General features: G+C 38.8%; 1 protein-coding gene across 2 annotated transcripts in view; it reads right to left on the reverse strand.

The window, feature by feature from the left end:
- gramd1c (GRAM domain containing 1c) overlaps positions 1 to 27,245 on the reverse strand; it is a 105,492-nt gene that overhangs the window by 15,242 nt on the left and 63,005 nt on the right. For both annotated transcript variants that reach the window (XM_039744098.1, XM_039744099.1), the window contains exons 7-12: positions 16,716 to 16,834; positions 13,500 to 13,668; positions 8,623 to 8,761; positions 3,512 to 3,652; positions 2,187 to 2,305; positions 151 to 293 (exon numbers count right to left, since the gene is read on the reverse strand). In XM_039744098.1, coding sequence (XP_039600032.1) covers positions 151 to 293; positions 2,187 to 2,305; positions 3,512 to 3,652; positions 8,623 to 8,761; positions 13,500 to 13,668; positions 16,716 to 16,834 — 830 coding nt within the window. The remainder of the gene's footprint in view (positions 1 to 150; positions 294 to 2,186; positions 2,306 to 3,511; positions 3,653 to 8,622; positions 8,762 to 13,499; positions 13,669 to 16,715; positions 16,835 to 27,245) is intronic.

Raw genomic sequence — 27,245 nt, forward strand, 5'->3', positions numbered from 1 at the left:
GCTCAGTGTAAGTGGGGAAAAAGCTAGACCACTTTTTCATAACATTATGAACAGGTGCAGCCAAGCTTACTTTACATACTTTTTCAGAAATGCTAACTAGATGACTAGATAGAGTTCTATCACCAGAACAAACAAAGTTTGTGTACATACCTTAATCTACACTTGTGCTTTGACGTACGAGCAATACAGAACCTGTTGACAGTATAGAAGTAATCATGGTAAGGCACATCATGTGTGATCACTTCTGCATCAATAAGGTAAAACAGTCCATCTTTGCTTTCTTTATGCATGACCTAGGAAAAAAAAAATGAAATTCTGAAAAATTACAATATATATTTAAAGAAGAATTTTTTCTTTCCAGCAAAAGCATTCCACAAAATTTTCTTGCCCAAATTTTTTTTTTTTTTTGTGTGGCAGGCAACATCCTGTGAACAACATTAGAAACACATTATATAGCACACAGCCAAATTCTTTACAAAATTTAAATGCAAATATGTAAAATTCCATATGAATATACAACTAAACAAGTCCTTGACTATCAAATCGGTATTTTACACAGAATCCCTTGCCCAGAGCACTACCAAAAAACACCACACAATCTTGCATATATCTGGGCAGTGAAGACAGTAACATTAGGAAATACAGGATTTTGGAAAAGCAACATCATAGTTATTGTTTAATTTAAAGACCTTTGGAATGTCAAAAATACATCCACGTTTCTACTGATATAACTTTTATTATATTTTATCATCAGTTTTACAAATTCATAACTGAGGTTTTCAAGGCATTGAAGCTTATCAGTCAAGTCAAATGTGACCACCCTGTCTTCTGTGTGAGAAATATTCAAGCCATGAACTCCTGCAGATGGAGTTAAAGCATAAGAAAAATTCCACTTCAATTATTTCCACCTTCACTTATGTTTAGATATGAAATAATTCCCATACATGTTACAAGGCAAAGACAAATTAAATCACAGCAAGTCAGCAGTTTCTTCTTTTATTTCTGCAATGCCATGTCCTACCTGAACAACACTATTTACCTTTCTATAAACAGCCTAAATACATAATAAATAATTTTATATGATAACTTTCAATGTGAAAAATCCCTCAGATTCAGTGCAGGGTATTTTTCTATGATAGTACAGATTACTATATGCGGACGGCTTCTGGAGTGAGCTTTCACAGTGCACTAGCAGTGAGCCCTAAATCAAACAAGCTACCAACACAGTTGAACACAACTGAAAGATTCAGTTAAACAATACAGCATATTTATATATATACTTTAATTTAAAGCACAGGTATTTTAAGTGACTTCTTTGGGGTAGTGGAGTAATTTAGCAGTGTAACTTGTATGTTTCCACTTCTAAACTTGAGATATTTGTTGCTGGATACCAAGCCGAATACAATGAGCCAATGCCACACTTGGGTAACAGCTATGAAAAATCCCAGAGAAGCCAGAAGGCAGTGTTGCCAGGTGACAACAATACTTTGTGAGAGACCACTGGACCAAGATATAATGGCAAAAACAGACAGCAGGAAGTTCATGCAACAAGAATTTGGAAGGAAGAAAAGCATTTAACGTATAAGTTTAAGATTTTTCAAGTCAAAGTTGTTTCTTCACAACCAACCTTGTTGCTTCAAAGTGGAGGTATTTGGTGAGGTTTTAAGTATTTCATATTCATCAATGGACCCAAGCACCCTTTGACCCAATTGTAAGCAGTAAGTTCATACAATGTATCTTTATATTTTATAAAAAAAGTACTTCACTTTATAACACAATTTTATGAAGCCAATTAATATATGCCATGATTGTGAAGAAATAATGTTTGACTTGAAAGATATCCAACTTGCATTTGCATATTAGAAAACGAGTAAACAGGGAAGGTACCCCACCTATTAGAGATTTCTCAATAAAAATATATTAAGTTCCTAGTGGTGCAGTCATCTTTCTCACTATAGAGTACCATTTACTACAAAATATCTGTGTTTTGTATATTTTGTTGGGCTGGTGGTGTTTCTATAGCGGTACCTGGGCAGTACGGACTAAAAATTTAAATTCATTAACCTTCTTAACATGAAAGCCAGTTATGTGTCATGAGGCTTTGCAGAGTGATGGACCATTCCAATAACATAATAGGCAGAATGAATCAGAATGTTGAGGACTAATTCTAGCCATTTGGCCCATACCTGTGTCTCTGTTGCTGTGGTGAACTTGCCGATGAGTGGATTGTTAATTGTTATTGTATAATTTAGTTTTCTCCGCCAGCCCCCAGATGCCTCTTTTATCCACGGAGTAGATACCATACCTGTAAGGTGGTTAAATGCAATGTCATCTCAAATTACTCCACTCAAAGTACAGTAATAGGTAAAACAAACAGAATGTATTCTAACGTTCTCATTGATACCTTTGGGATTTTATATTTACTGTTTGAGCAACTGGAAATGCAGGCTATTTTAGGTAGTTAACAATGAAGATATGATGAAGTATGAAAAGAAAAAGTGCACACCACACACACCATTACCTAAATATGTCAAGGAATTTAGGAAGTCTTTTTCTAGTGGCTTGAACCGTTAAACATGACAAACCAGCCAGTGAAAACAACATCTTAAATAGAACAGTCCATTGTTAATCAAAGTGAAAAGATATGTATTCATAAGCAGTAATTTTATTAAACTCATACAGGGCATGAAATTTAAAACAATAGATTTTACTAAATGCTATGACACATGCAACTCTTAAATACTTAGAAGATTACTAATCAGTTCTCTATAAACTTGCAAAAAATGTCAACATTTTTCCCTAATTGTTATTTACTTTCAGATTGTTCATTGTAGTTGCCAAAAGATTTCACTTATATTTAGTTTTCTTTTTTTTTATTTTAATCATAGTCATAACACAGGTGCATTACAAAATTCTATATCTCTTCACTTTTCCTGTGAGAGATGTAGCAGTTTTGTATCTTGAAATCCACTCGGAATTGTCTAGTGTTTCAAATATGTTTCTTATTCAAACTGAAGCTACCTCACCTCAGCCATGTGATGCCTGAACAGCTGTCAAATCTAGTTTTGTGGTTTCTACCAAATTAGAAATATTCTGTAGTGCAAAGGGATATTTTATTTGGCCTCAAAAGTTGAGCCAAAGTATGTCACTATCCACATTTTCAGGCCCGCTTATCAAATTTTAATCAAAAACTGCCTAAGCATATACCTAAAAATATGAATTTGCGAGAGTTTACAGGTTTCCATTTGTCCATACATACTATATTTTTACCAGGTTCCTACATTAATAGAGGTTTTCAAAATATATTTGTATAATTTTCAGAAAAGATCCCCTTTAGCATATTCCTTTCAAGAAGTGGCACCAAAAGAAAATGAACAACATTGGGTGATAAAAAGCAGAATCTAGAAATTAATAAAGCTGTCAAATATAGAAAAAGAAAAAAGCACTCTGTGTTGATTGTGCACTCCGAGAAGCAGGCAAAGTCATAAGAAAACCCGCTGGTCTACCTTACCTAAAATCCGCCTTGCATCCATGAACTGCTGTACAAATTCCGAGTCTGTGAACAGCAACTCAAACATCTTGGAGGCACTGATGTGGAATACCCGGTTGACATATAGTCGTCCTTGTATCGTTTCTGCAGAAAGTCGCTCTACTTCTCATGCAAAAACAAAAAAATGAAAAAAAAAAAAAAATATATATATATATATATATATATATATATATATATATACATACACACACACACCCAACTGCCACATACTGGTCAAAAAAATTAATTAATAATTCTTCCCTCAACATGCAAAATTTCCTGTGCCAATGGCTGCCACACTACACCAAAGACTAACACATGCACAACATACTTAACAGTTAGCAAGGTATTATTCTTTTCAAATGCTTCTCATTTTTTCCAGCAATGTCTTTGTTAACTATTGACTGTAATAAAGGGTTTTTTTGCTTCAGCAGACAACAACATATGGTTCCCAAACACCTTTGGCTTATCAAAGTATTATTTTGCAGACTTTGACTTTTGTGATGAAATTATATTTAATGTCTCCTTCCAATTACTCTTCCATGTTTATCATATTTGTGCACTCAATACTTTCATAGTGAACTGCATTACTGTGAACCATGATGTGCGTTCTTTGAAATGAATACAACTGTTTTTCTTTGTATAACTGACCAGTCTACAAATAATTCGATTACAGATTTTCCTTGGTTTTCCGGATTTTGTCTCGAATTCTGCAATTCTCCTTAAACTTTATTTCTTAACTACATTTTCACTACAGAAAGCATTTAAATACTTTTCCTAACCTTCCCCTGCTTTGTAAACTTCATTTATCTTTATTTTGACAACCTCAGACAGCTGCTTAGAGAAGCACAACACCCGGAGTGGGTCGAATAGGCAGGTAGTTAAAAGTTCTGAAATAATTAAGCTCTGGAATTGTCTTCATCTGAACCCAAGGACTTCAGAGTAGTTGCTCTTACTTCATACATCATGAAGGCCTTTGAGAGGCTGGTCCTTAAACAGCTATGACCCTTGGTTTCAGAACATCTGGATCCTCTGCAGTTTGCCCAGCAAACACATAGATGTGGATGATGCTCTCATTTACCTGCTCCACAGAGCCTACTCCCACTTGGACAAAGCCAGCACCACATTCAGGACAATGTTTTGACTTTTCCAGTGCTTTTAACACCATTCTGCCTTATCAACTATGGAAAAAGCTCATGACTGAGGAAAAAGATTATGGTTTTGAATCTTGATGCTCCCACAATTTCCTGGATCACAGACTACCTGATCAATAGAAAGCACTTTGTGAGGCAGACGGACTGTGTGTCAGAAATGGGGGTGTGTAGTAATGGAGCACCTCGGGCAACTGTCCTGTCTCCCTTCCTGTTCATGCTCCACAATCTACAGAAATTATTAGGTGACACGTCCATCATAGGCTGCATTAATAATGGAGACAAGTTTCTGGAGGACTTCGCCTTGTGGTACAAGGGCAACTGCCAACATCAGTATGACAAAAGGGCTGGTGGTGGACTTTAGGCGGAGCCAAGTAACCATCCAGGTGGAGGATGTGGAAGTGATGCAAAGCTACAAACAACAAACTAGACTGGTCTGACAACACAAGTTGCTCTGTACAAGAAGAGCAAAAGACGACTGTACTTGACAAGGAGACTCGGGTCTTTTGATGTGTGTAGCAAACTGCTGGAAACTGTCTATCACTCCATAGTAGCCCATGTGGTGTTCTACACTGCTGTCTCCTGGGGAAGTAACCTGAGGTGAAAAGAAACACAATTCCTGAACAAATGTATCATGAAAGCCTGCTCTATCACTAGGTGATCTAGACAAGAGAACGGAGACAAAATTGGATGCCATCATGAAAAATCCTCTTCATCCCCTCCAGGAGGCACTCCTTTGGAGCACTTTTAGCCACAGGCTCATTCTACCACAGTGTGCTAAGAAGTGCCTCTTGGGGTCTTTTCTGCCCACTGCTATCAGGCAATTCGATGCTGCCTCCCAGGCCACTTGTTAAGTTCATTTTCAAATGCCATTTTGAAATATATAATAATAATATAATTATTTATATATTTATTTATTCTTACTTACTTATCGATTGATAGATTGGCTGTATTATTTTTCCTGTGAATACATATCCTTGTTTTTTTTTAGTGTTTCTGCTAATGTATACAGTACATCGGAATTTCACCATGGGATTAATAAAGTTTATCTAATCTAATCTACAACGTAATTAAGACCTAGTAAGTCAATGACGTTCTGAGACCCAACAGAAAATCACTCATGGACCAACTGAAAAGTATCCAAACCTTTGCATGTGCCTCATTTTATGTTTTCCAATCTGTTAAATTTGTGAAATAAAATTTGGTTAAATTAAAAAAAAATAAAAACAACAAAACATGTCAATTGACAAAAGGAAACTAAATATTTGCACAAAACTGTAATTGGTGTGGATCAACACTTTCAAAACGATTACCAAATAGAACAGAAATTAAATGCCGATCATCCTTGACATTTACTTCAAAATGGTGGTAAACAAGTTAGCATATCTAAGATAACAAGCACAATCCAGAGATCACTTTAAATGACTGGAGCCTTGTACCCCAATGTAGATGCCAAAAGGAAAGCAGAGATGAGAAGCGAATTAGCACAGCTCTACATGCATGTATACACCAAAATGCTGGGAACACAATAACATTTTGTTTTTAATTGGCAAGTATGCCCGTGAAAAATGTAATGCAATTTGGAAATATCCTTTTTAAAATTTATAAAATCTGGCTGAAGCAAAATTAGGTTTATTAAAAAATACACATCTCTAGGAGCCAGATGATAAGAATATATTCTTATAAAGCATCGGTGCATTTAGCACTCAGTAACTGTCAATTGTAAACTGTAAAAGGTTTATTTACATGGGTATTTTAAAATTATTGAGTTATTATAAAAGCGTAACCCAAATATTAGTATGTCCTATATACATTCTCAAATCCACTTAATTCTCTTCAGGATGACAGAAGGAGGAGCCTAGAATTGCTGCAATAGATCCAATATGAGGCACACTCAAACACATACATACTCAATGGCACGGATTTGTTGTTGTCTGTTAGCCTAATCTGCACATCTTTATGAATGTGGTTATAAAATTGGAGTACACAAAAAAAAACCAACATAGGCACAGTGCCAAGTTTATAATGGCAAACAATACGAGTCCAGAATGCGGACTTGGATTTGAATATATGAAGCAGCAGCCCTAACCACTACACCAACATGACACCACAAATTAGTTATAATCAAAGCATTAAGTGTATTAAATTTAAAATTAGAAAGGAATACAGTGGTACCTCGGTATACGTCCGCTTTGGAATAAGTCTAAATTGGTATACGTCCTGTTTGGACGTGAAAAATTTTGCTTGGCATACGATCTTTGTTTGGAATACGACTCGAGTGCTAGAACACCGCGCGCTACCCTTGTTTACCTCTCTCGAGACAAAGCCACAACTGCCCACAAGCATCAGTACGACAGTTGCTAGCATTCAGTGAAAAACCCATGCTATAACTCTGTGAATTTTCACGTGATTTTGTGTTTTTTCACGTAAATTTAAATTGATTGTTGAAAAGTATGAAGGTGGCATGAGTATCCGGGACATGGCTGCTGCATACCTTATGCCAAGAACGATGGTATCTACGATTGTGAAAAACAAAGACGTTATTAAAAAGTAAAGTGAGGTTAAATTTTCATTTATTTCATCTAATTGCTTTCATATTTATGTACAGTATTTTAGTATTAAGCAGTGTTTAAATTATTTTATACAACCCCATCAATGTATAATATGCCAATGACAATAGGATTTTTTTTCATGGGAACGGATTAATCATTTGCCCTTTATTTCTTATGGGAAAAATTTGTTTGGTATACGTCCTGTTTGGTACAAGTCAAAGGATCTGGAACAGATTAAGGATGTATACCGAGGCACCACTGTATCTTACCCTAAGAAAAACAATTGCCAAAAAAAGAAAAAGAAGAAGTTGCCCTATTTCATCATTTATGCAAGACTTCACAATGCACTGTAGTTTCGAAATCCTTTGACCAAGGTGGTTAGTTTTGTCATGCTGTTTTTACTCATTTTACAGAGAAAATGGTTCCTTATTTAAGACAATTATGGTAAATGAAAAAAACAGTACAGAGGTTTTTATCCAGGATGGGAAACTAAAATTATCTTAGAAAAGTATTTTCATTTCTACTATCAGTAGAAACAGAATATTTCAAAACAATATATGATTTTTTCATTAACTATTTCAGAGAATAAGATTCATAGTTAGTACACCATAGCACTATATATAGTGTCCTGGCCACCCCACAAATTCAAAAAAATCTTTCAATAAGCTCACCACTGCCACAAATGCAAATGGTAGAAGAAATTAACAGACAGACTCGGTGTGATTAATTCCTAGTTGGGTTAAATTCTTTGTGAAGGCTGCATTTTCCCCAGTATGTTAGACTGGAATTTCATTAATTCATTTTTTTTTAATAGTTCAGTGACAAGTAATGAACTTCACTGTCATTTCTTAAGTGGCCTGGTGTGTGGGAACAGCAGCCTTATTCCTTTTACTGCCAGAAAGACTTCTGAAGTACATGAAATGATTAGTTTTATAGTGAATAATAATGTATTTAAGTAGGAGCAGGTAAGACATTTAATACTTTGGAAAATGATACAAAATTCAAGTGCACTTATATATATATATAAAAAAAAAAAAAACACACACACACACACACACACACACTAGAAGCCTGTTGCTACTATATCATAAAAAAGTCCATATTATGATGAGGATAACTGAGGCTAGCCTTCACATCTTTCACGAAAGTTATAGAATAAAATTACTTCACTGTAAATTAGAAATTAAAAATACTACTTGAGCAAAGGATCACTGAAGCAAACCTTAAATCCAGAAAAAAAAATTGGGTTATATTAACATCATTCTAAAGTGGCCTCTCATCAAGTTCGGAACTATAAGCAGCAGAGGAATCTCTAAAAAAGAAATTGCTTAATTCCATTAACGCAATCATTTTATGGTATGAATAAGAAAAAGTAAATGGTTCTGCTCACCTTCTTCCCCAATATCAGACCCACTTTTTTCAGAATGCACGTCTTCATTTCCATTCATATCTAGTGGAAATACAGGTGTCTTGTTCATCCTTTCAGGAGAGCTCCTCCCCGATAAAGGCAAAGGGCTCCTGCGGTTCTCCTAAACAAATAAATTCTGCTCAACATTTTGGGGAGATGTGCTGAAAAGCATGGCTTTCAAAAATACATAAGATAAAAAAAGCTACACTAAGCTGTTCACATTGGACTGCTGGAGTGTACAGTAATAATCCCATCAGTAAATGTTTATTAACTAGCAATAAAGTGCTACACCAAGAAATCTAGAGATGAGCCCAAGAAGCTTCATCTACCCAGCATGGCTGTTTTCTAGACACAGAATACAGAATTACTACCAGTGGTTATAGGTAAATGCAAAGATTATGTACAAGGTAACAATTACATCCGATAACCCAAGGACATGAAGACAAAAAACAATTTACACTGACACCCTAGGATTTTTTTTTAGCAGTGGAAAATACTGCATGAAATACACTGCATTTGCCAGCCAGCTATCTGTGCAATTAGGTTACTCAGAAACTCTCGTAGAGTGCACTGACCGGTGGCTCAGGACCTCAAAAAACAAAAAAACACACTCAGTGGATGGATGATTCAATGGACGGACAGACAATGCTTTATTTGTCCTGAAGGGGAAATTAAGATTTTAGAGTAGCTCAATAAAATAAATATTATAACAACAAAAAAACTCCCCAAACTTCCAGTTTTGATAAAAGTTTTTGCTGTCTAATAACAATATTGTAGGAGAGACGAAGATGTGGTCAGATCTTCCTAGCTGTGCCATATATTTACATTTAAAAGCAATTAACATTTAAATAAAGCAGGCCCAGCATGTTGAGTCCACAAATGGAACATAACACATGCTGATGGAGGTCTTTGATTGTTCCTTCCAAAGCTCCCCTGGTTCAAGTCACCACCATTCTAGAGATGGAATGATTCATCATTAGAGTGTTGGTAACAGACAGAGTCATTTTTTTTAATATTCCCCATATTTTGAGTGGGGGGGATGTTAACAATAATCATTTTGATATTATTTGTCCCCCAAGGCAGTAACATTTATGAATTCTAATGGTCAGTATTTCAATGCCTCGATTACTCATTTCAGATTTAATAGTAATGTGCTCGCTTTTTCATCATTGCTCACTCACACAGATGTCTAGTCCCCACTTCTGCTTTTTCCCCCCACTCTGCCTGATTGTATCAAATGAAATCCATCCAGCATTAAAATAGCATCTGGAATAATTTGTTTATGCTAGTTCTCTGTAATACACAAAACACCACAGTACCCATACTCCCTGTGACACACCATCTGATGCAATATATATGGCAATTATCAAACATTCTTTGCTACAGTATATGGAGACAAGCCAGTTCTGAAACCTTTGCACATTACTTTAAGCCTCACTCTGGCTCTTTGCCCTTTCCATCTCCTACTCTCCACTTTGTGATCCCAAGTCAGTAGATAAAAAAAATGCCCTTATCACTGTGAGGATTACCTAAATACCTGTAACTGGTCTGGTTAAACCTAGGTTGTACACAGATCTAATCCTTAATGCCTTCCGACTATTTTGCAAGTGCAACTCCAGAAAGCAACAGAAACCTGGATGGGTGTCACTAAGCAGGTACATTAATTCTTAGTTAAAAAGGATCTTCAATTACAGGTGAGCCACATTGCCAAGGTGTGAATGTCAGAAAATGGAGCTCTAAAGACCGATCATGCTGGGTGCACTAGATGCCAGGCAGAGAAGTCTTCCTATTAATACTCCATGCAGCATTGTCAGATAAAATAAAGTGCAAATTGTATATAAAGCTTTTTCAGATTATATTATTAGCAAAACAATATTCCTTGCTGTCTTCTGCATACTATTCATTTGAATTGCCTGAATCTGCAGACTTCCATATTTGAGGTATTCTTTTAACTTGTACTAGAAAGTGATTTAGATTGTCTGTTGCATTGAAAAATCACGTTAGCAAATAGTTAATTTGTAGGACATACAAAAGATCAATTCCTGAATTTGCACAGAGACAGAGACCACCAGGTTATTTGTTCTTAAATGGAAAATGGCAAATAAATCACAACATATATACAGTATACTGCTCAAAAAAAATTAAGAGAACATTTAATCATCATAGTCTAACACCAACTCAGTTAAACTACAGTGATATCAATTTGTCCAGTTAGGAAGCATAAACTACTGTAAATCAACTTCACATGCTCTGCTGCAAATGAAAGTGACTGTGACAGGTGCCCTGGAGAGACAACAGCAAGACAACCCCCAAAAAGGGAATGGTTTTGCAGGTGGTAGTCATAGACTAGTGCTCTCTCCTTGTCCTTTCTGACGGATTCTTCTCTAGGTTTGCATTTTACTAGTGTCCTTGTCACCAATGGTGGCATGAGGCAGTACCTCCAGCTGATTCAGGTTGCACAGGTAGTCCAGTTCCTCCAGGATCCATATGTGCTATCACAAGGAGGTTTGCTGCGTCTACCAGCACAGTCTGATGAGCATTAAGGAGACAACAGGAGACAGGCCATTACACAAGGAGAGCTGGACAGTGCCATAGAAGGGCATCAACCCAGCAATAGGACCTGCATCTGCTCCTTTGTGCGAGGAGGAACAGGAGAAACACTGCCAGAGCCCTACAAAATGACCTCCAGCTGGCTATTGTTGTGCATGTTTCTGACCAAACTATTCAAAACAGACTCCAAGAGGGTGGCATGAGAGCCTGATGTTCTCGAATGGGAACTTTGCTCACAGCCCATTACTGTGCAGCTCAACTGGCATTTACCGGAGAATACACACTTGGCTGCTCCATCATTGTTGCCCTGTTCTCTTCATGGATGAGAACAGGTTCACACTAAGCATATGGAGTCACCATGCTGAACATTATGCAGTCTGCAACATCATCAAGCATGACCAGTTTGATGGTTGGTTTAGTGATGACCTGGGGTGGTATACCTTGGAGGGTCACACAGACCTTCACATGCTAGGTAACGGTACCCTGACTGCTGTTAGGTGCTGGAATGAAATGTGTAGGCAGTTCCTGAATGTCGAAGGCAGACCTAAATCCAACTGAGACCAACTAGGACATTATGTATCAGTGCATCCGATGCTGCCAAGCAGAGCCACAGATTGTGCAGGAGCTCATTGATGCCCTGATCCAGGTCTATGAGGAGATGCCCCAATACAACAGCCACCATCTCCTCAGGATCATACCCAGACAGGCACATGGAGGCCATACACATTACTGAGTCACATTAGGAGTTGCTGTGATGAAACTCACGCAAGCTGGATCAGTCTATGATTTACATTTTTGATGCCCTCAATAGGTAGGCGATTTTGGTTTCCATTGACCATTGTTGCATCATTTTATTATCAACGAATTAAACAGTATTACTTAGTAAATATCTTCCATTTGAATATTTTGTTCGTCAAGATCTGATATGTGATTTAGTGTTCCCTTAATTTTTTGGCAAGTGAATTTTTAAGCAGTAGTATCTTGATCAATAGAAAATAAAAAGTCAACTTCTATTCCTCATTAAATCATATATTTCTTGGAAGAAAAAAGAAATTGTCCCTAGATGCCCTTACTGTAACACAAGTACAGTATATTTTCTCCAATTATGTTAGAAAAAAAACAGACACTACTGCAAATTGCCTTTTTATGTTGGTAAAACATGTGATGAGTTATAGACGTACACCTACACCATATGAAAAATAAATATGGCACCTCATCAGTCAGTTAATGACACCCAGCAAAGCATGCATGATGGACCTGAAGCTTTAATGAGATTCTCTTGACCAGTGTCGGCCAGTCCTTTAAGAAATGACAACATATATATGTTGAAATGACAACTATATAAATTGATGAGAAACCAAAAAAAGTTCTTCAGCGCAAATACGCACAATTGGCCCTCTTAAAAGGGATGATAATCTGTAGATCACATTTGTCACATTTGAGGTTTAATGTGCTTGTCATGTCTAAGCACAATATAATAATGGCTCAGTTATAAGAATTATTACACACACAAGTCATCATTTACCTGGTTTGGCTGCACTTCTCTACTTGATCAAGGATGTCCTTAAAATATTTCATTATGTATATGTAAATATTCTAAAATCTAAAAGTATCCAAGTATATTTTTCTTTTCTAGTTTTTGCTAGGCAGAAAAGTATAGAGGCACTGCCTGCATACAGTATAATAAGACATTGTAGGACAATATGCGTTGTCACACAATGTAATAATTAGAAGCATTCATTCTGTCTTTTGGTTACACCACGTGAATTTGATTAGAAGTAGTTAGTTTTAGATGGATTCCTTTATAACAGAATTAGTGAAGTACCAGATTTTCTCTGCAGACTAATAAGTGGACAGGGATCATCTCATCTATCCATTCATTATCTGGCAAAAGCCAAACTGGTTCTGACAATACCAGTACTTCAAACCTGAACCATTCATCCAACATCTTGTAAACATTTGAAAAGTTATATATATCACTGTAATACATAACTAATATTATTATTAGGTATGGTTGCTATTAGTAAAACTGTTTTAGGTTTTTAACAACTGATTTGATATGCAGTTTTTTTTTTATCAATGTCTCTTCGGATTAATATAGTAGTGCTCACTTTGAGGCAAGGTGCAGAATAAATTATGCCCTTTTTCTCTAGGTTTTGACATCTACAGATATACACAATGATTGTATTGAGTCTGCACTGAAACATGTACTGCTTGGAGATGCTCTTTAAGGTAAAACACACTTAATAAAAAGTTCATAAGATAAACAAATAAGTAAATAAAAACTAAAACATAAGAAAACGTGTTACCACTGTTAATGAGTTTCCGTTGATCACAACTGGCGATGAGGGCAGAGATAACTCTCCATCACCCATTGGAGGGCTCTCTGAAGAGGGCGTTTCTACCACTGGAGTCTTTAAACTGAACCTTCTCTCCATCCTCTTTGGTACTTCACTGCTGCCAAGTTCTCCTACACACCTAAACCATAAAAGAAGAGAACCGAGTCAGATGCACATTGCCTTTTTAAAGAGTCTCACCCTTGTTCTGTAATCATTTTGGAAAAAAAAAAATGTAGTTGCACTTTCCATCTTCAAAGTAAATTAATAAACTTCCCGTAGCATTAATTTTACCTAATCATGCTCAGCACTTTTTGAAAACACTAAACTAACTTCTGCTGGAATTATGGTTTCATTGTTAGACTGAAAATAACACTGCTCCCTCTACAGAAAGGGACTTCTCCTTTGCCAAGGTAAAATTTGGTCTTTATTCCAATGTTCTTCATATTCTGGTTAACACAACTTCATTCTGTGCTCCCTATAACATTATTCAGAGGTGCATCATACTGCATACATCACTGCTGTGACCTTTATGTGGCATGTAATGTGTTTTAGAAAACTAAACATTTATAGGATTTCTACAAGATAAGACAAGAATAAAACAGCTCTTGTAACTTTTATTGGAGATCATCTACCTTTTGTATACTGATAATGATGTTCAGTTCTCCTAAAACAAAAAGACATTTTAAAAATTTGTATTACTCTGGTAAGGAGAAACTGTCATTGAAAGTTATGCAATTAGAAAACCTTTTGACTGGTTATAAATTAGGGAATACCTAATCTGTATATCCCTTGTTCTGACAGGAAAAGTATATGTGGAGACTGCCTCGGCAGAACTTTTAATGCTAGTCATGTGCTACTGCTACAGTATTCATTTGTACACATGAATCAATCAAGTACATTTTTTATTCAGTTGCTAAAAGGGAGACTTATACTCATTTCTTCCACATTAAGGTAATATATCTGCCAGACCTAATAAAAGAAAATAAAAAAAATAAAAAACCACCAACTGATAAAATTTTGCACCCATTATTTCTAATATAAGTACACACTCTTATAGAATCAATGTCAAATGGCACAAAAACTGTTCTGGTAGCTTGCGGTGGCCCAGTGCTCTACCTGTGGGCTTTATTGCGATAATATCTGTGGTACACAATCGGATTGGGTAAATCTTATAACAAAAAAACAAACATATGAAATCAAAGCTTAGATAAACAGTAATCTTCAAATCCCACAATTCACAATATTTTGTCAGTTGATTTTGTTCAATACTATTTATAAACAAACTATATATGGTAAAAAACACATTTTCATAATATGTGATAAATAAAATACATTATCCTTTTTTAAAAGATGTTTGTACTCTGAAGTCACCTAACACTACATGAATAATTTTACAGAAAAAATATGGGCACAAAAGGGAAATACCCCAATGAAACATCCATCCATCCATCCATCCATATTCCAACCTGCTGAATCCAAACACAGGGTCAAGGGGGTCTGCTGGAGCCAATCCCGGGCAGAGTGCCAACCCACCGCAGCCAATGAAACATCAGTCACTCTATAGGTATGCATCACAATTAAGACCACAAAAAAGGTTAAGTATTAAGCTAATCTAACCTGGACTTGACTGAAAGAGGCATTCATTATTTTCAGCATGCACTTTATTTTGGGAGTTATACACTCCAACACACTCCCACATCATCTTGTATTACCATTAGCATTCGATCTAGTAGTGATGTGGCAGTGCAGTGGTTTGAGCTGCTGCCTCACAGCTGCATTAGGTTAGGTTTAAATACTAGGCCTGGTCACTGTCAGTATAGATTTGCATATCTTCCATATATTTGCATGGGTGTTTCTCCTGGTAATATGGATTTACTCCTCTATCCCAAGATGTGAACGTTTGGTTAATTGGATGTTTTGATAGTCTATGTGTGCATGTGTGTGTCCTGCCTTGGACGAATTCCCCATTCATGACTTTCTTGTACTTGAAGCTCTCTGGGTATACTGCAGCCTCCAATTCTTAAACAGAAAATTTAGGTATGTATATTGAATGGAGAGAAAAAAAATTAAAAACAAATCAATTCAGATTTTGGGGGTTAAATTTTGAACTGTGTTAGGAAGCCATAGCCCTTTGAACCAATCAGTTAAACTTTATACAGAACCTTTCATTAAGAATTTTTCCAGTGCAAATTAAAACAAACACAGATTGTTACAGCGGGAAGACAGACAGGGTAAATAAGGTAGCTGGACAGAAAGGCTGAAAGAAGAATTGATCTTTTATTCAGAAGGATATATGCATATTGTATGTGTGTTTAGCACACATACAAATACTGATACTTCACAGGTTAAAGGGCAATGTTTGCAGTGTGAAGACAGATAACATCTTCTTGCAGTTTCAGGGCTTGAAACACAAGCAGGTGTTAGGTTGGCAGCCCTATCTGGATGCAAGCACTTCTCAAGTACAATTGTCATTTTTTTTTTTTTAAGCTTTCCAACATTTGTAGCATTATCTCCAAAGAAGGACTGGACTGGTACTAACACTTGCATGGCTCAAAAACTCTGCCACATGCCAGTTGGAAAAAGTTAGACTTTAAACATCATGAAACTCTCCTTTTTAACAATTGCACTCACTTTACTCATATTTGAAAACATTATATGCGGACTGGTTGGGTAAACTAATCACACATCTGAAGTGAGACTGCAGATCATACAGAACAACTTTCAAATGAGCACAATGTAGCGGAAAATCCCACTACTGCTACAGCTGGCTATTACAATATAAGGCTAGAATGTGTCTGTTTACAGTCTACCCTATTACTGGCCAGCAGCATTATGGCTATGAATAGAATGAACTCTAGAAATGTGTTGTATATACCATTTAAATTTACTTTCATGAAAAGGGTGCAAGTTAACACTTTCTTTTTATCTAATGTAAAAGGCAATGTTCAAAAGTGACTCACTGATTTCAGTGATAACATGAGCACAATTTAAGTAGATGGAGACTGGAAGAATATCATTTTGTCCAAGAAAGACAGCTTATAAAAAATAATGATACACATCATATATTAATTTCCCAACTAACTTTCCATTATCAATATGAAAAAAAAAATCTATTTTCCTTTTCAAACTACTGCATTTACATGTGTAAATGTTTTTATGCAACAGAAAAAAACAGATATGCTTTACCCAGAACGAATGATTGAATCTGTGGGCATTTGGACAGGTTCCATGTCTTCTATGTTCAAATCCAAATCACTCCCATAATTCTGCTGCACTGTCTGCCAAAACTCCTGCTTAGTGAGCTGCTGCAAATAGAAATAAGGGGAAACAGTGTTGCAGTTATAATCATTTTCATAACACCAACATATTCACTATCTAGTTGTCAAATTTGATTCATAGAGTGTGACAGCAATAAACCAGGTGTTCACTTCCTAGTATGCTAACCCAGATCAAGGAATGCCCAATCAGTCATGGCACTTAAATCAGCCTCGGGATGCTTTGCAGCAGCTACCCATAATGAACAGTTCTGACATGGGTCATCAAAGCACAGAAATAAAAAAGATAAATAACCAACAAAAAACTGTGATGATCTTCCAGAGAAAACTATATAAACCCTTTCCCATGGACTTTTTTTTTCTTGGTATGCATCTGGCCAAACTTCTGTTTCAAGCAAGTTATCATGACTGGCCTATGGAACAAGACACCAGAGTAGTGGAGGACCAAAGGCATATATGGTGTGACAGATACAGTGTTCAAAGTATCATATGAGTTGACTGCAATTATGTACAAGAGTGTACCATGACATCTCTTAGGCAACCCTGGGAAGGGCTGAGCAGCTCAGGCTTAAGTCATAATTTCTGACTTGACAATTCCAGGAGTCCTTGGTCCGCACCAAAGTTTAATTATGTCCTGGAAATGTGTCAAACGGTCTTTGTTTTCCTCTCTCCTGTTATCAACTAACATTTTCAAGCGTAGCTTAGGCTTCCTTGCATTCCCTCTTTTGACAATTTAAAGCAAACCTTTTGATATGCATCAATTTCTTTTTGTACTAATCTAAATTTGAACATTTACTGCGTCTGATTTCTATGATTTAGAGCCATATACTGTATAAGGAAATCATATTTACATTTCATATTCCTTAAATTAGCAAAGGCAATATATTGTTTCATTTGCTTTGTACTAATCTCTCTAAATAAGAGTAGAAGCAGAAAATCAGGTATAGCAGATGACATTTTTTTTTTTTTAGAGAAACCACACTAAACCAGGTTTATTAACTCATTTATACAAAAAAAAAGCAAAAAAAAAAAAACCCACACAAGGCTCTATTTTATATATCACTTTTCCAAAGCAAATGTCATCACAATGTGTGCATTACAAGGACAGAAGCACAATACAGCTGTTCATTTCATTTTTTTTTTCTTTCTACAAATGCAACACTGGCAAGTAACCTGCCTGGTTTCACACAGCAAGTCAAAGGCAGAGATTGAAGCAAGCGGTAACAAAAGTCCAGTATCTTAGCCACTAGACTGAAAAGCCTATCGACAATAAAAACAGATGCCATTTCACTTGCTTCACAGTACAGCAGCGAGTTCAGCAGCAGTGAAACTAATTCACATCCCAGTACACAAAAGCCGCTCACCAGTAGATCATTCACAGAAGGAGAAAGACAGGTGCACATTACATTAACTTTCTAGCTCATCCATTTACTTGACTGGGGAGCGACAGCAGTAGACTGGATTATTAAATCCAGTAAAACAGCAGGGAGCCACAAGATGCAATTCAAGAGCAGAATACCTAATTCCCAGCTGTATAAGACATTGGAAGAGAATTTGATCAACAGTCCACTTCACCAACTTACTCGCTTCCATTTACACTGAGGCACTTCAATGAGAGATAAAGGTTCACACCATTTCATTAAAATCCTATTCTGTCCATCCATTCCACTCATCGCAGGAGTTGGGGCTGATATTAACACCACGTTTTATTTTTACCTATAATCCCAATAATTTTTGGTTGGCAGTTGAAAACCAAAATACATATGATGAATCCATAAATGTCTTGGCCTCCTGCGTTAAACTTTTTTTTTTTTTAATACAACACATAACCAAAACTTGTTCTGTAGAAAAAGACTGGAAAGATTTATGAATGGCATAAAATTTTTAAATCAGCTTATACTAGCAAAGTGGCAATCACACATGCATCAATTAGACAATACACATGGCCCAGTGCAAGGGAGCATGGCACCTATCCCAACAGCCCTGGGCAGAAACTGGAAACCAATATGCATGGGGCACCAGTCCTTCATGGAACAAAATCATTCATTCTGGGTCAGTTCAAACTTGCCAATTAATTTAAAATGTTTATCTTTGGGATATGGGAGGAAAACTCATAGACACAAAGGGAGAATGTGCAATATCTACACAAACAGAAACCATTGCCTAGGACTGTTAAACATTCAAATTACTGATATCTGTAATCACATTTTAAAATAACATTACACTCTAAAAGCTATTTCATTCAATTACCCTATTCAGCTCCACTTGGCACGGAGCAGAACTGCAGGGCCAATGTGGAAATGAACATGAAGGTATCCTGCAAACTCTACAGGCGCATCACCAGAACAAGGGACTTAAACTGGATTTGTGCGGAGGCGGCGATTTCCGTTTAGCTTACACTATGCTACCCTGTAACCACAATTTAGTCATCAAAATCGAACTTTTTACATTTGTGTACGTACGTACGTATGAGCTCAGGTCTCTGAAAGTATAAGGTATCGACTGTGCCCCCTAATATTCCAACAATGATTTATATCATTAACCCGACTATACTAACGCAGAAAATATACGACACAATAAAAGTTGATGCCGCTCGGAAACAGTTTAGAAGAACAGTAGCGAAGCCCACTCACAGCCCTGTGCACAAAATTACTTGAAAGAACAGAAATGCAATTAGACTTCTGTTTCTAAACTTGAGAAGTGTAGGGTGAATAGAGAGCAACACCAACCGACGTCGAAGCAGCTCACTTGCTCCCGGCAGCATAACGCACTGGACTGGATGGCAAGTTTAGCAAATTAACCAATAATACTATGCCATTGAACTGAGAGAAAAATTTGCAGAACAATTCATTGATTTTTCCACCACTCTATCTTGACAATTGAAAAGCAACAATCAGTTCATTCACTTACCGATACTACACCTCACTACACAGAAGAGCAACTGGCACCCCAGTTATTCTCTGGACAGTCTTGATTGACCATTCCCGCCCCACCAAGCTATAACATATTCTCTCCAAGCTTCTCACTCTCGAGGTCGAACACTAAAACATAACAACAACGACGACGACGAAGACGTCTACCTTAGGTTGTAACACCTGCTTGACACTCACCTTCCGAATGACACCGTCCTGCAACACAAATGCGACTCTCCAAACCTGTTTCGCAACGAGACACCTGACCCTTGTCTCCCTGCGCCCCGCCCAGGCAACTCTTAAAAAGACAGCGAGGTCATTTTTGTCAGCTCGTTGTGGACTTTATGTAGCGTGGAGCAGAGGACCGAAGCCAAGCCGAGTCCACCCGAGTCTGGACCTGAGGGCGAGTCTAGCCGAGTCGCGGTTTAAAGAGCCAAGTGCGTTTCATATCGCTGCACTTATTTAAAAGTTGCTCGAAGTCAGCCGAAATGTGCGGAGATATCATTACCTTCAATTAACCTCTAGGTAAAGTATCCATGTATGCCAGGAAATTACACTCGTATCTTTTCATCAGCAAAATACGACCTTTGCCATTGCGATCGTGACAGCGGAGTGCTGCGCACCTTCTGGCCGTTTCCTTGTTTTCAATGCCACTCGAACAGGTGGAGCTTAACGAATGCGTCGCTGTTCACGTCGGCCACTGGACACGGTGAAAGTGTGCACATCGCACTGAGCCGAGTAATCGGTAACTTCTCTTGGGACTTTTAACGACTGGGTAACACCTTCAGTCTTTCTCATTGTTCGTTAGAGTCTTACGTTAACAAAGATTTCAATTTATATATGATTCCAGCCAGTGGTTCATACATATTAACACGAGTGACACCTATTGTAGGTCGCCTCGTTTTTACCTTGTTATTATGATCAGTCTTGGGCATACATGGCAACCAATTCTGGTGTTTGTTCAAATCTGTAAAGCATACTTGTCTTATCAGTCCATCTGTAATCTGTATCAACAGTATCCAAATCAGGATTGAAGGAACTGGAGCTTCTCCCTAAGACATTGCCATACCCTTTTTATGCACATTTTTATAATACTCTATTGTAAATATGAATCAGTACAGTAACACATTTAATATTAACTTTAGTGTGGTAAGATTTGTTTCCTGACTGGGGTGCCCTATGTATGGTGTTTGGCTAAATTTAGTCCCAGCACTCCTATTTGGCAACACAAGAAAATATGCTGTAGTCGACTGGCAATTCCAGACTGATTTAGAAGAAGTTGGCATGTCATCAATGGAGACGCCCTGGCTCTGGTACCATACTGAATCTAGCGCCTTAAAAGACTGTGCCAAAAAATGAGTTCAGAAAACAAGTTACATTTATTTATTTGTATGCTATTTCATTTAAAGGAAAATAAGCTAGGTTTTCTAGGCAATAACTTTTATTGTGTTGGACTTTTCTTAAAAACCAGGCTTTGTTCAGTAAGCTGGTGATTGGCCTGGATCTGTCACTGTCGGGAGACACTTGACCAGGAATTGATCCTCTGCCTATACAGCTTCTTTTTTAGGATACAACTGCTATTCAGGTCCCTCTGGGATTGTGTGTCTGTTTTCTCAGCAGACCCAGGTGATCATTTTAAGTCTCCACTAGCATTGATTTGATTCTGATTGGCTTCTGAATCTGATTGAGTAATGATTGTAAGCATTTACTCGGTGAATGAGGCAAAACTATTATGGTTTCAGCTAGGGCTGAGCCTGGCATGTTAAGTGTGCATGATAGAGTCCAGAAATGCTTCTGCTTAATGAACAATGCTGCTGAAACTGGCGCTGGCTCTGGCATGAACTGGTGAATATTTTGTCTACAGCATCTTATTTGCAAAATGATTTTTAAAAATGCCCTGTGAACTTTTAAAAATAAAGGTACCAGAGTGGTTTTTTAGAGCAATGCCAAAAGAGCCATTCTTGTGAAGGTTCCATAAAGAACCTTTATTTATGTGGGGCCATAATAGGCTCCATAAATCACTATAAACAGATGATAAAATATTTGTGAAATACAAATGGGTTCCTGATTTTAAAAGGACTGTTTTTGCATACAATGACAAAGACTAAGTTCAGATTTTCTTTAGCTTTTAGTATCCTATCATACCTTAAAGATGTCTTATTTTGTTCACATATTTTGGTTCTTTGGGATTTTAAAAAGTTGTTTTATAGGCAAATGGCCCTACCTAGAATGAAATGGTTCTCTGTCAAGTAAAGTTCTTAGGAGGAACCACACAACCCAGTAAAGTACCAGAGAAGAACCATTATTTTAAGAGTGTGGTTTAATTATTATGGCTGAAATTTGTGCACCGTACTGCTGACATTTGCTGTGATTCTGGCTTATACTGGTTAAAAGCTGCATTGTAAAAGGCACTACAGTGAAAATGCCCCACTGTTCATTGATTATAGATACTGAAAAGCGGAAGATAACTTGTTCAATTTATCTTTATATAGAGACTAGTAGGAACAAGTCAGTAGTCACTAGAGGAACCCATTAGAAATAAATAGACCAATCACCACAGAAAGCTTAGTCTTTTCTCAATATTGAGTAGTGTATCAGTTTGAACCTAATTAAGTGATGCTGTTTATGGCTCTTTCTTTCACATTCACAATTTGCTTTCAAGCCTGGTATATACAAGTATAAGTCACACAGACGTTCTCCACTGTTTCCGTATGACTTCTTGCATTCCTCAGTTACAGGGGGTTGACATTTAAAGTGCATTAAGAACACAAAAGTATCATGCTGTCTGCTAAGGCATGAGGCCTTAAAGGGATGGGAATGGCTAGGTAAGGCGTGAAAAACTTCCTTCAATCTAAAAAACACGCACATATAATGTGCACTTTGATAGCTCAAAAAAGAGGCAAATATTTAATTCTTTATTTCAGTTTGGAACGTGACCCCTGAAAAAAAAATAGAGATTTGTACTGTTTTCTTCAGTATTGATTTCCCACAGGAGTATGTTTTCCTAAATTTGCCACTTATAATTTACTTTCACATTACTGGATGGATGTAGCCTGTTTTAAACCCATCTGTGAGAGTCCTAGGAGCCCTAGTACACATCACTAACTGAAAATCGCTTTAGGGCTAGAAAGAAATTAGAGCGGAGGTGCTTAGTGACCTCCACACCTTCCGATGAAACACATAACGGGTCAGAGTGGATCCTGACATCAAAAACAGGGTGAAGGCAGGATGTACATTGTGCCCCATACCAATGTGTCATACTCTGGAGATCCTCTGCCACTGTCCTTCAGAGCTGCTCAGTAGTTATTGCTGCTGCTTAACAAAGGTCTGGGTTCAAATATTCTTCTGGGTACTTTCTGTTGTCACATTTTCCACTTGTGTGCACAGTTTCTCTCCAGATAATCAACATTTCTTTTCATATTCCAAAGATGTATAGATCAGGTTAACTAACGCCTTTATGTTGGCTTTATTATGGATGTTAGTGTGAGTGTGCCCAGTGATGGCCTGGCACTGCATCTAGAGCTTGTTCCTTCCTTTTGTCTGATGTTGCCAAATTAGACCCCTCTCAGCCTGAACTGGACCAAGTGGTTTAAAAAATAGACCCATTATCCAAACCAGATCTTAAGATTGGCATTTAGACAATAAAGTAAAGCCAGTCTTAATTCCATGGTTTATTTTTATTTTATTCTCCCCGGCTGGGTTTCAAATTCATGTTTTATGTCTCTTTCGTTCATTTTTGAGTCTTTAATTTATGCCGTTTATATGCATCATTCTTTATGTATGGTTTGGTCTATGTATAAAAACTGCCTTTGTTATCCCTGAAAATAAGACCGGGTCCTCCAGGATCGATGTGCGTGCTTCAATGTTTGATGAATGGTTCGATGTGGTGAAGCAAAATGGCGACATACAAATGTATTCACGTTGCTTTGATATTCAAACATTGCATATACCCTAAAGTAATGACATGATACATTTTAAAAGTCTCACATACCATCTCGGAGTCGCGTCCCTTCTGATCCCTGCCTGGAGTTCGCATGTTTGGTGAAGCTACAATGACGCCAGTGTATGTGTATGGGTGGGTTCACGTTGCAATTAGCTGATGCCCTGTCCAGGGATTTTGTTTCTGTCTTGCGCCAATGCTTCTGGAATGGGCGCATCCCCGAATTGATTGATGTAATCATTAAACATCCTTTTTTAGAGATATTGTGGCAAGATGTCCTCGTAATTTAATGGATGTTTCAGGCACACGCGTCACATCGCGTGAAGTATAAACCTGGCCTTAGACGCCTTACTTTTCAGCTGAAGATCTTGACTAGGGCTTATTTTTGGAGTAGGTCTTATTTTCAGGGAAACACGGTATGTGTTTGGTAGGTGGTTTCCGAAGAAGCATGGGTAATTTTTCGACTTTCTGTTCTGTTTTTTGACATTGCTTTTGGAATCTGCACTGGGACTTGTTTGATTTGGATTGCCTTTGTGTTATAGGCAATTCCATTTTGCCTTTGTGTACCATGGAGCTTCATTGTGATTTTTATACTGTTTTGTGAAGAATAAATCTTTTCTTTTATAAAGTTTTGCTCCTTGCCCTTCTTACTACCTGGGGTTTGATGGTGATACTCCCCTCTAATTTGCATTATTGGAAGTGCTTTGGAACTCTTTAGTGCTTGGGACTCCTAGTTCATGACCAAACTATTGATGTCAATTTAATTTGAATTAAATGAATTGCAGTGATGTTTATTAAGCTCTAGATTGAAGACATAGTTCATAACAAAAATGCAACCAGCAAAAAAAACAAAGCACCACAGTGGAAACTATCACAGTATAAGGCCATATTAATCAAATATTATATTAATCAAATGCTAGAGACTGTTAATGGCATACTCAGCAACAGAAGGCAGACATCACATGTACAGTATGTACATTATAAATGATATAAATACATCTCATACATACTTTGAAATAAGTATATAAATATATTTGTGTACCTGTATATGTTTGTGTCTATATAATATATATATATATATATATATATATATATATATATATATATATATATATATATATATATATATATATATATATATATATATTGTGAACTGGGACCCGGACACAGGCAGACGGACAACATAGTTTCACCACACAACGTTTATTTACACAAATTATTTACAAATAGTGCTCACGTGCACCCCCAGTGCCTCTTGCACCGTTCCCCCAAATGTCCAGGCCTCACAAGTCTAATGCCTCTCTTTTGGCCGCCTCCCGTCCTCTCTCCAGCTCTGTCCTCTTCCACCCGACATCCACTGCTGACTGGAGGGAGACGGCCCCTTATATGGGAACCCGGATGGGCTCCAGCTGCTTCCCGACAATCAGTTCGAGCCACACCCCAGTGTGGTGGAAGTGCCGGCTGCGCACCCGGAAGCCATTCGGGTGTCCCCTGTCGTCTTCCCCCTAGCACTTCCTGGTGCGGCGGAAGTGCTGGGCTCCAGGGATATGCAGGCATTGGGGCGCCGCCTGGCGGTGGCCACGGGTCCCTACAAGGCTGGGCTTCCAAGCCCTTTACCCGAGGCCCCCTACATAACCAGGATGGACGCCCCCTCACGATCTGGAGGAGGCACAAGCCCTCCTGGGGTTCTCCTGGGCGTCCCGGCCGGGTCCCGTACAGGATATTCTGTGGGTCCGAGCGACACTCCCCGAAAAGGCAGCACGTCCCCAGAGAGGGTCCTACTACATTCCCAGGGTCCAACACGGCCCCCTGGGACACCCTTTTTTCGGCAACCCCTCCGACGTCGGCTCCAACGCTCATCGGGGCTTCTGGCCTGTAAAAAGAGAAAAGGGAGGGCCAGAAGCACTGCCAGGACACTCACCCCGAGCGTCCTGTCGGTCTCTATACCGGCAGTGCTCTTCCCCCCCACCGACAGCCCACGACTTGCCTGTTTGGCTCCTCCGCCACAGGTTCCATGCCCGTCCTTCCGATGTCAGTGGGACCTCTCTCACAGGCGGCTCGCCCAGCCGCCCAGGGGATTCCCTCTGCCTCCGCAGAGGACAGCCCTTCACCAGACGCGCGCACCCAGCGCCGCGTCCCTTCCTATTGGAGGAACCGGCATTCACTCCTCGGTTCCTCCTTCTCTTGGGCGCCCTGACGGTCTGGATCTGAACATGGCGAAAGTTTAAATCCAGCCCCGTCTGCGTCCATGCAGAGCGACAGGAGACTGCTGCGGGCTTGGAGCGCAGGGTGCTAGGACCCAGGGTACTCATCAGCCCCGATCCTGCCAGCCTCTGCGTTCTCGCTCTCCTCGCCTTGCAGACCGTCTGCACCGTCACGTCCGCTGTGGGGGGATTGCTTACTTGATGCCGGTCCTCCTCGCGGCCATGTTCGGCAGATCCTCCTTTATGCTTTACGGGAACGGCACAACCTACCTTCCCCGCGGTGTCCTGTTTGCCAAAGGCTCCAGCGTCGCACTGATCCTCCGTCTCACGCTGGCGGAAACAGAGAGGCAGACGGCAGTGGGTTTACCTGTCGATCAGCCCCACTCATCGTCTGCCTCTTTTGGGCCACTCCCTCTGGCCCAATCGGGTCTCTCCTAGGCATGAGACTGGCATTCCTTGGTCCCGCCTCCATCCAATCATTGGCGGGCACACAAGACACACCGGCCAATCCCGTGCCTGTCAGCGGGCGGGACATCCGGCCCGCGGCCATCTTGTCTCCCCTGTTCTGGGTGCGGTGACGTGCCTCCTCGTAGCTTCGCAGCTGTGGCGATTCTTCGAGCCGCAGCGGCTCCGATTTCGCAGCCTCCTCTGCTGCCACCATCGCGCTGCCGACAGCCCGTGGCCCGGCGTGCTCCTGCCACGGACGCGGATCCGGATTGTCCCTCCCTGTAGAAAACAAGGTTCCTGCCTTGTGCCCTGTGTTGGCTGGGATTGGCTCCAGCAGATCCCCGTGACCCTGTGTTCGGATTCAGCAGGTTAGAATATGGATGGATATATATATACATCATATAAAAATATATATATATATTTTATATATATATAAAAATCTTCGGTCAAGATGTGATCATCTCAGAGAAACGAAACACTTTGAAGTCCCACGAGACTTCTTGCATGTCACGCCCTACTTACAAACAATTTCACGGACACACATTAACGTCCAACGAGACATGAAAGTGAGACAAAAGGACAGCTGCTGTGCAGGCTTTTAAATGATCATCACGCCCCCCCTCCCCCCCTTCACAACGTGAGCAGCAGAGACGCGAAGTGGCTAGCGTTAAGTGTGCCACCGGGGGTGGGGGTTGTGGGGTGGGCGAGCAAAGCGAGTATGGGGCACAGCCCCCTAGTATATATTTAAAATGGAAAACAGTATTTTCTTTCTATTACAAAAATGATTAATGAAAAAGCTAGGCTCTCCCACAATTATGAGTCTTTGAGTACAGTAGTGCATACTAACATTCTTAAAGTTCCCAGAACTAAGCTTAGCAGTATGGATGATAGGGCCTTTTCTTCAGTGGTGCCGAGGCTGTGGAATTCTCTCCCTGATT

The sequence above is a fragment of the Polypterus senegalus genome, chromosome 2 (assembly GCF_016835505.1).
Source record: "Polypterus senegalus isolate Bchr_013 chromosome 2, ASM1683550v1, whole genome shotgun sequence".
NCBI lineage: Eukaryota > Metazoa > Chordata > Cladistia > Polypteriformes > Polypteridae > Polypterus > Polypterus senegalus.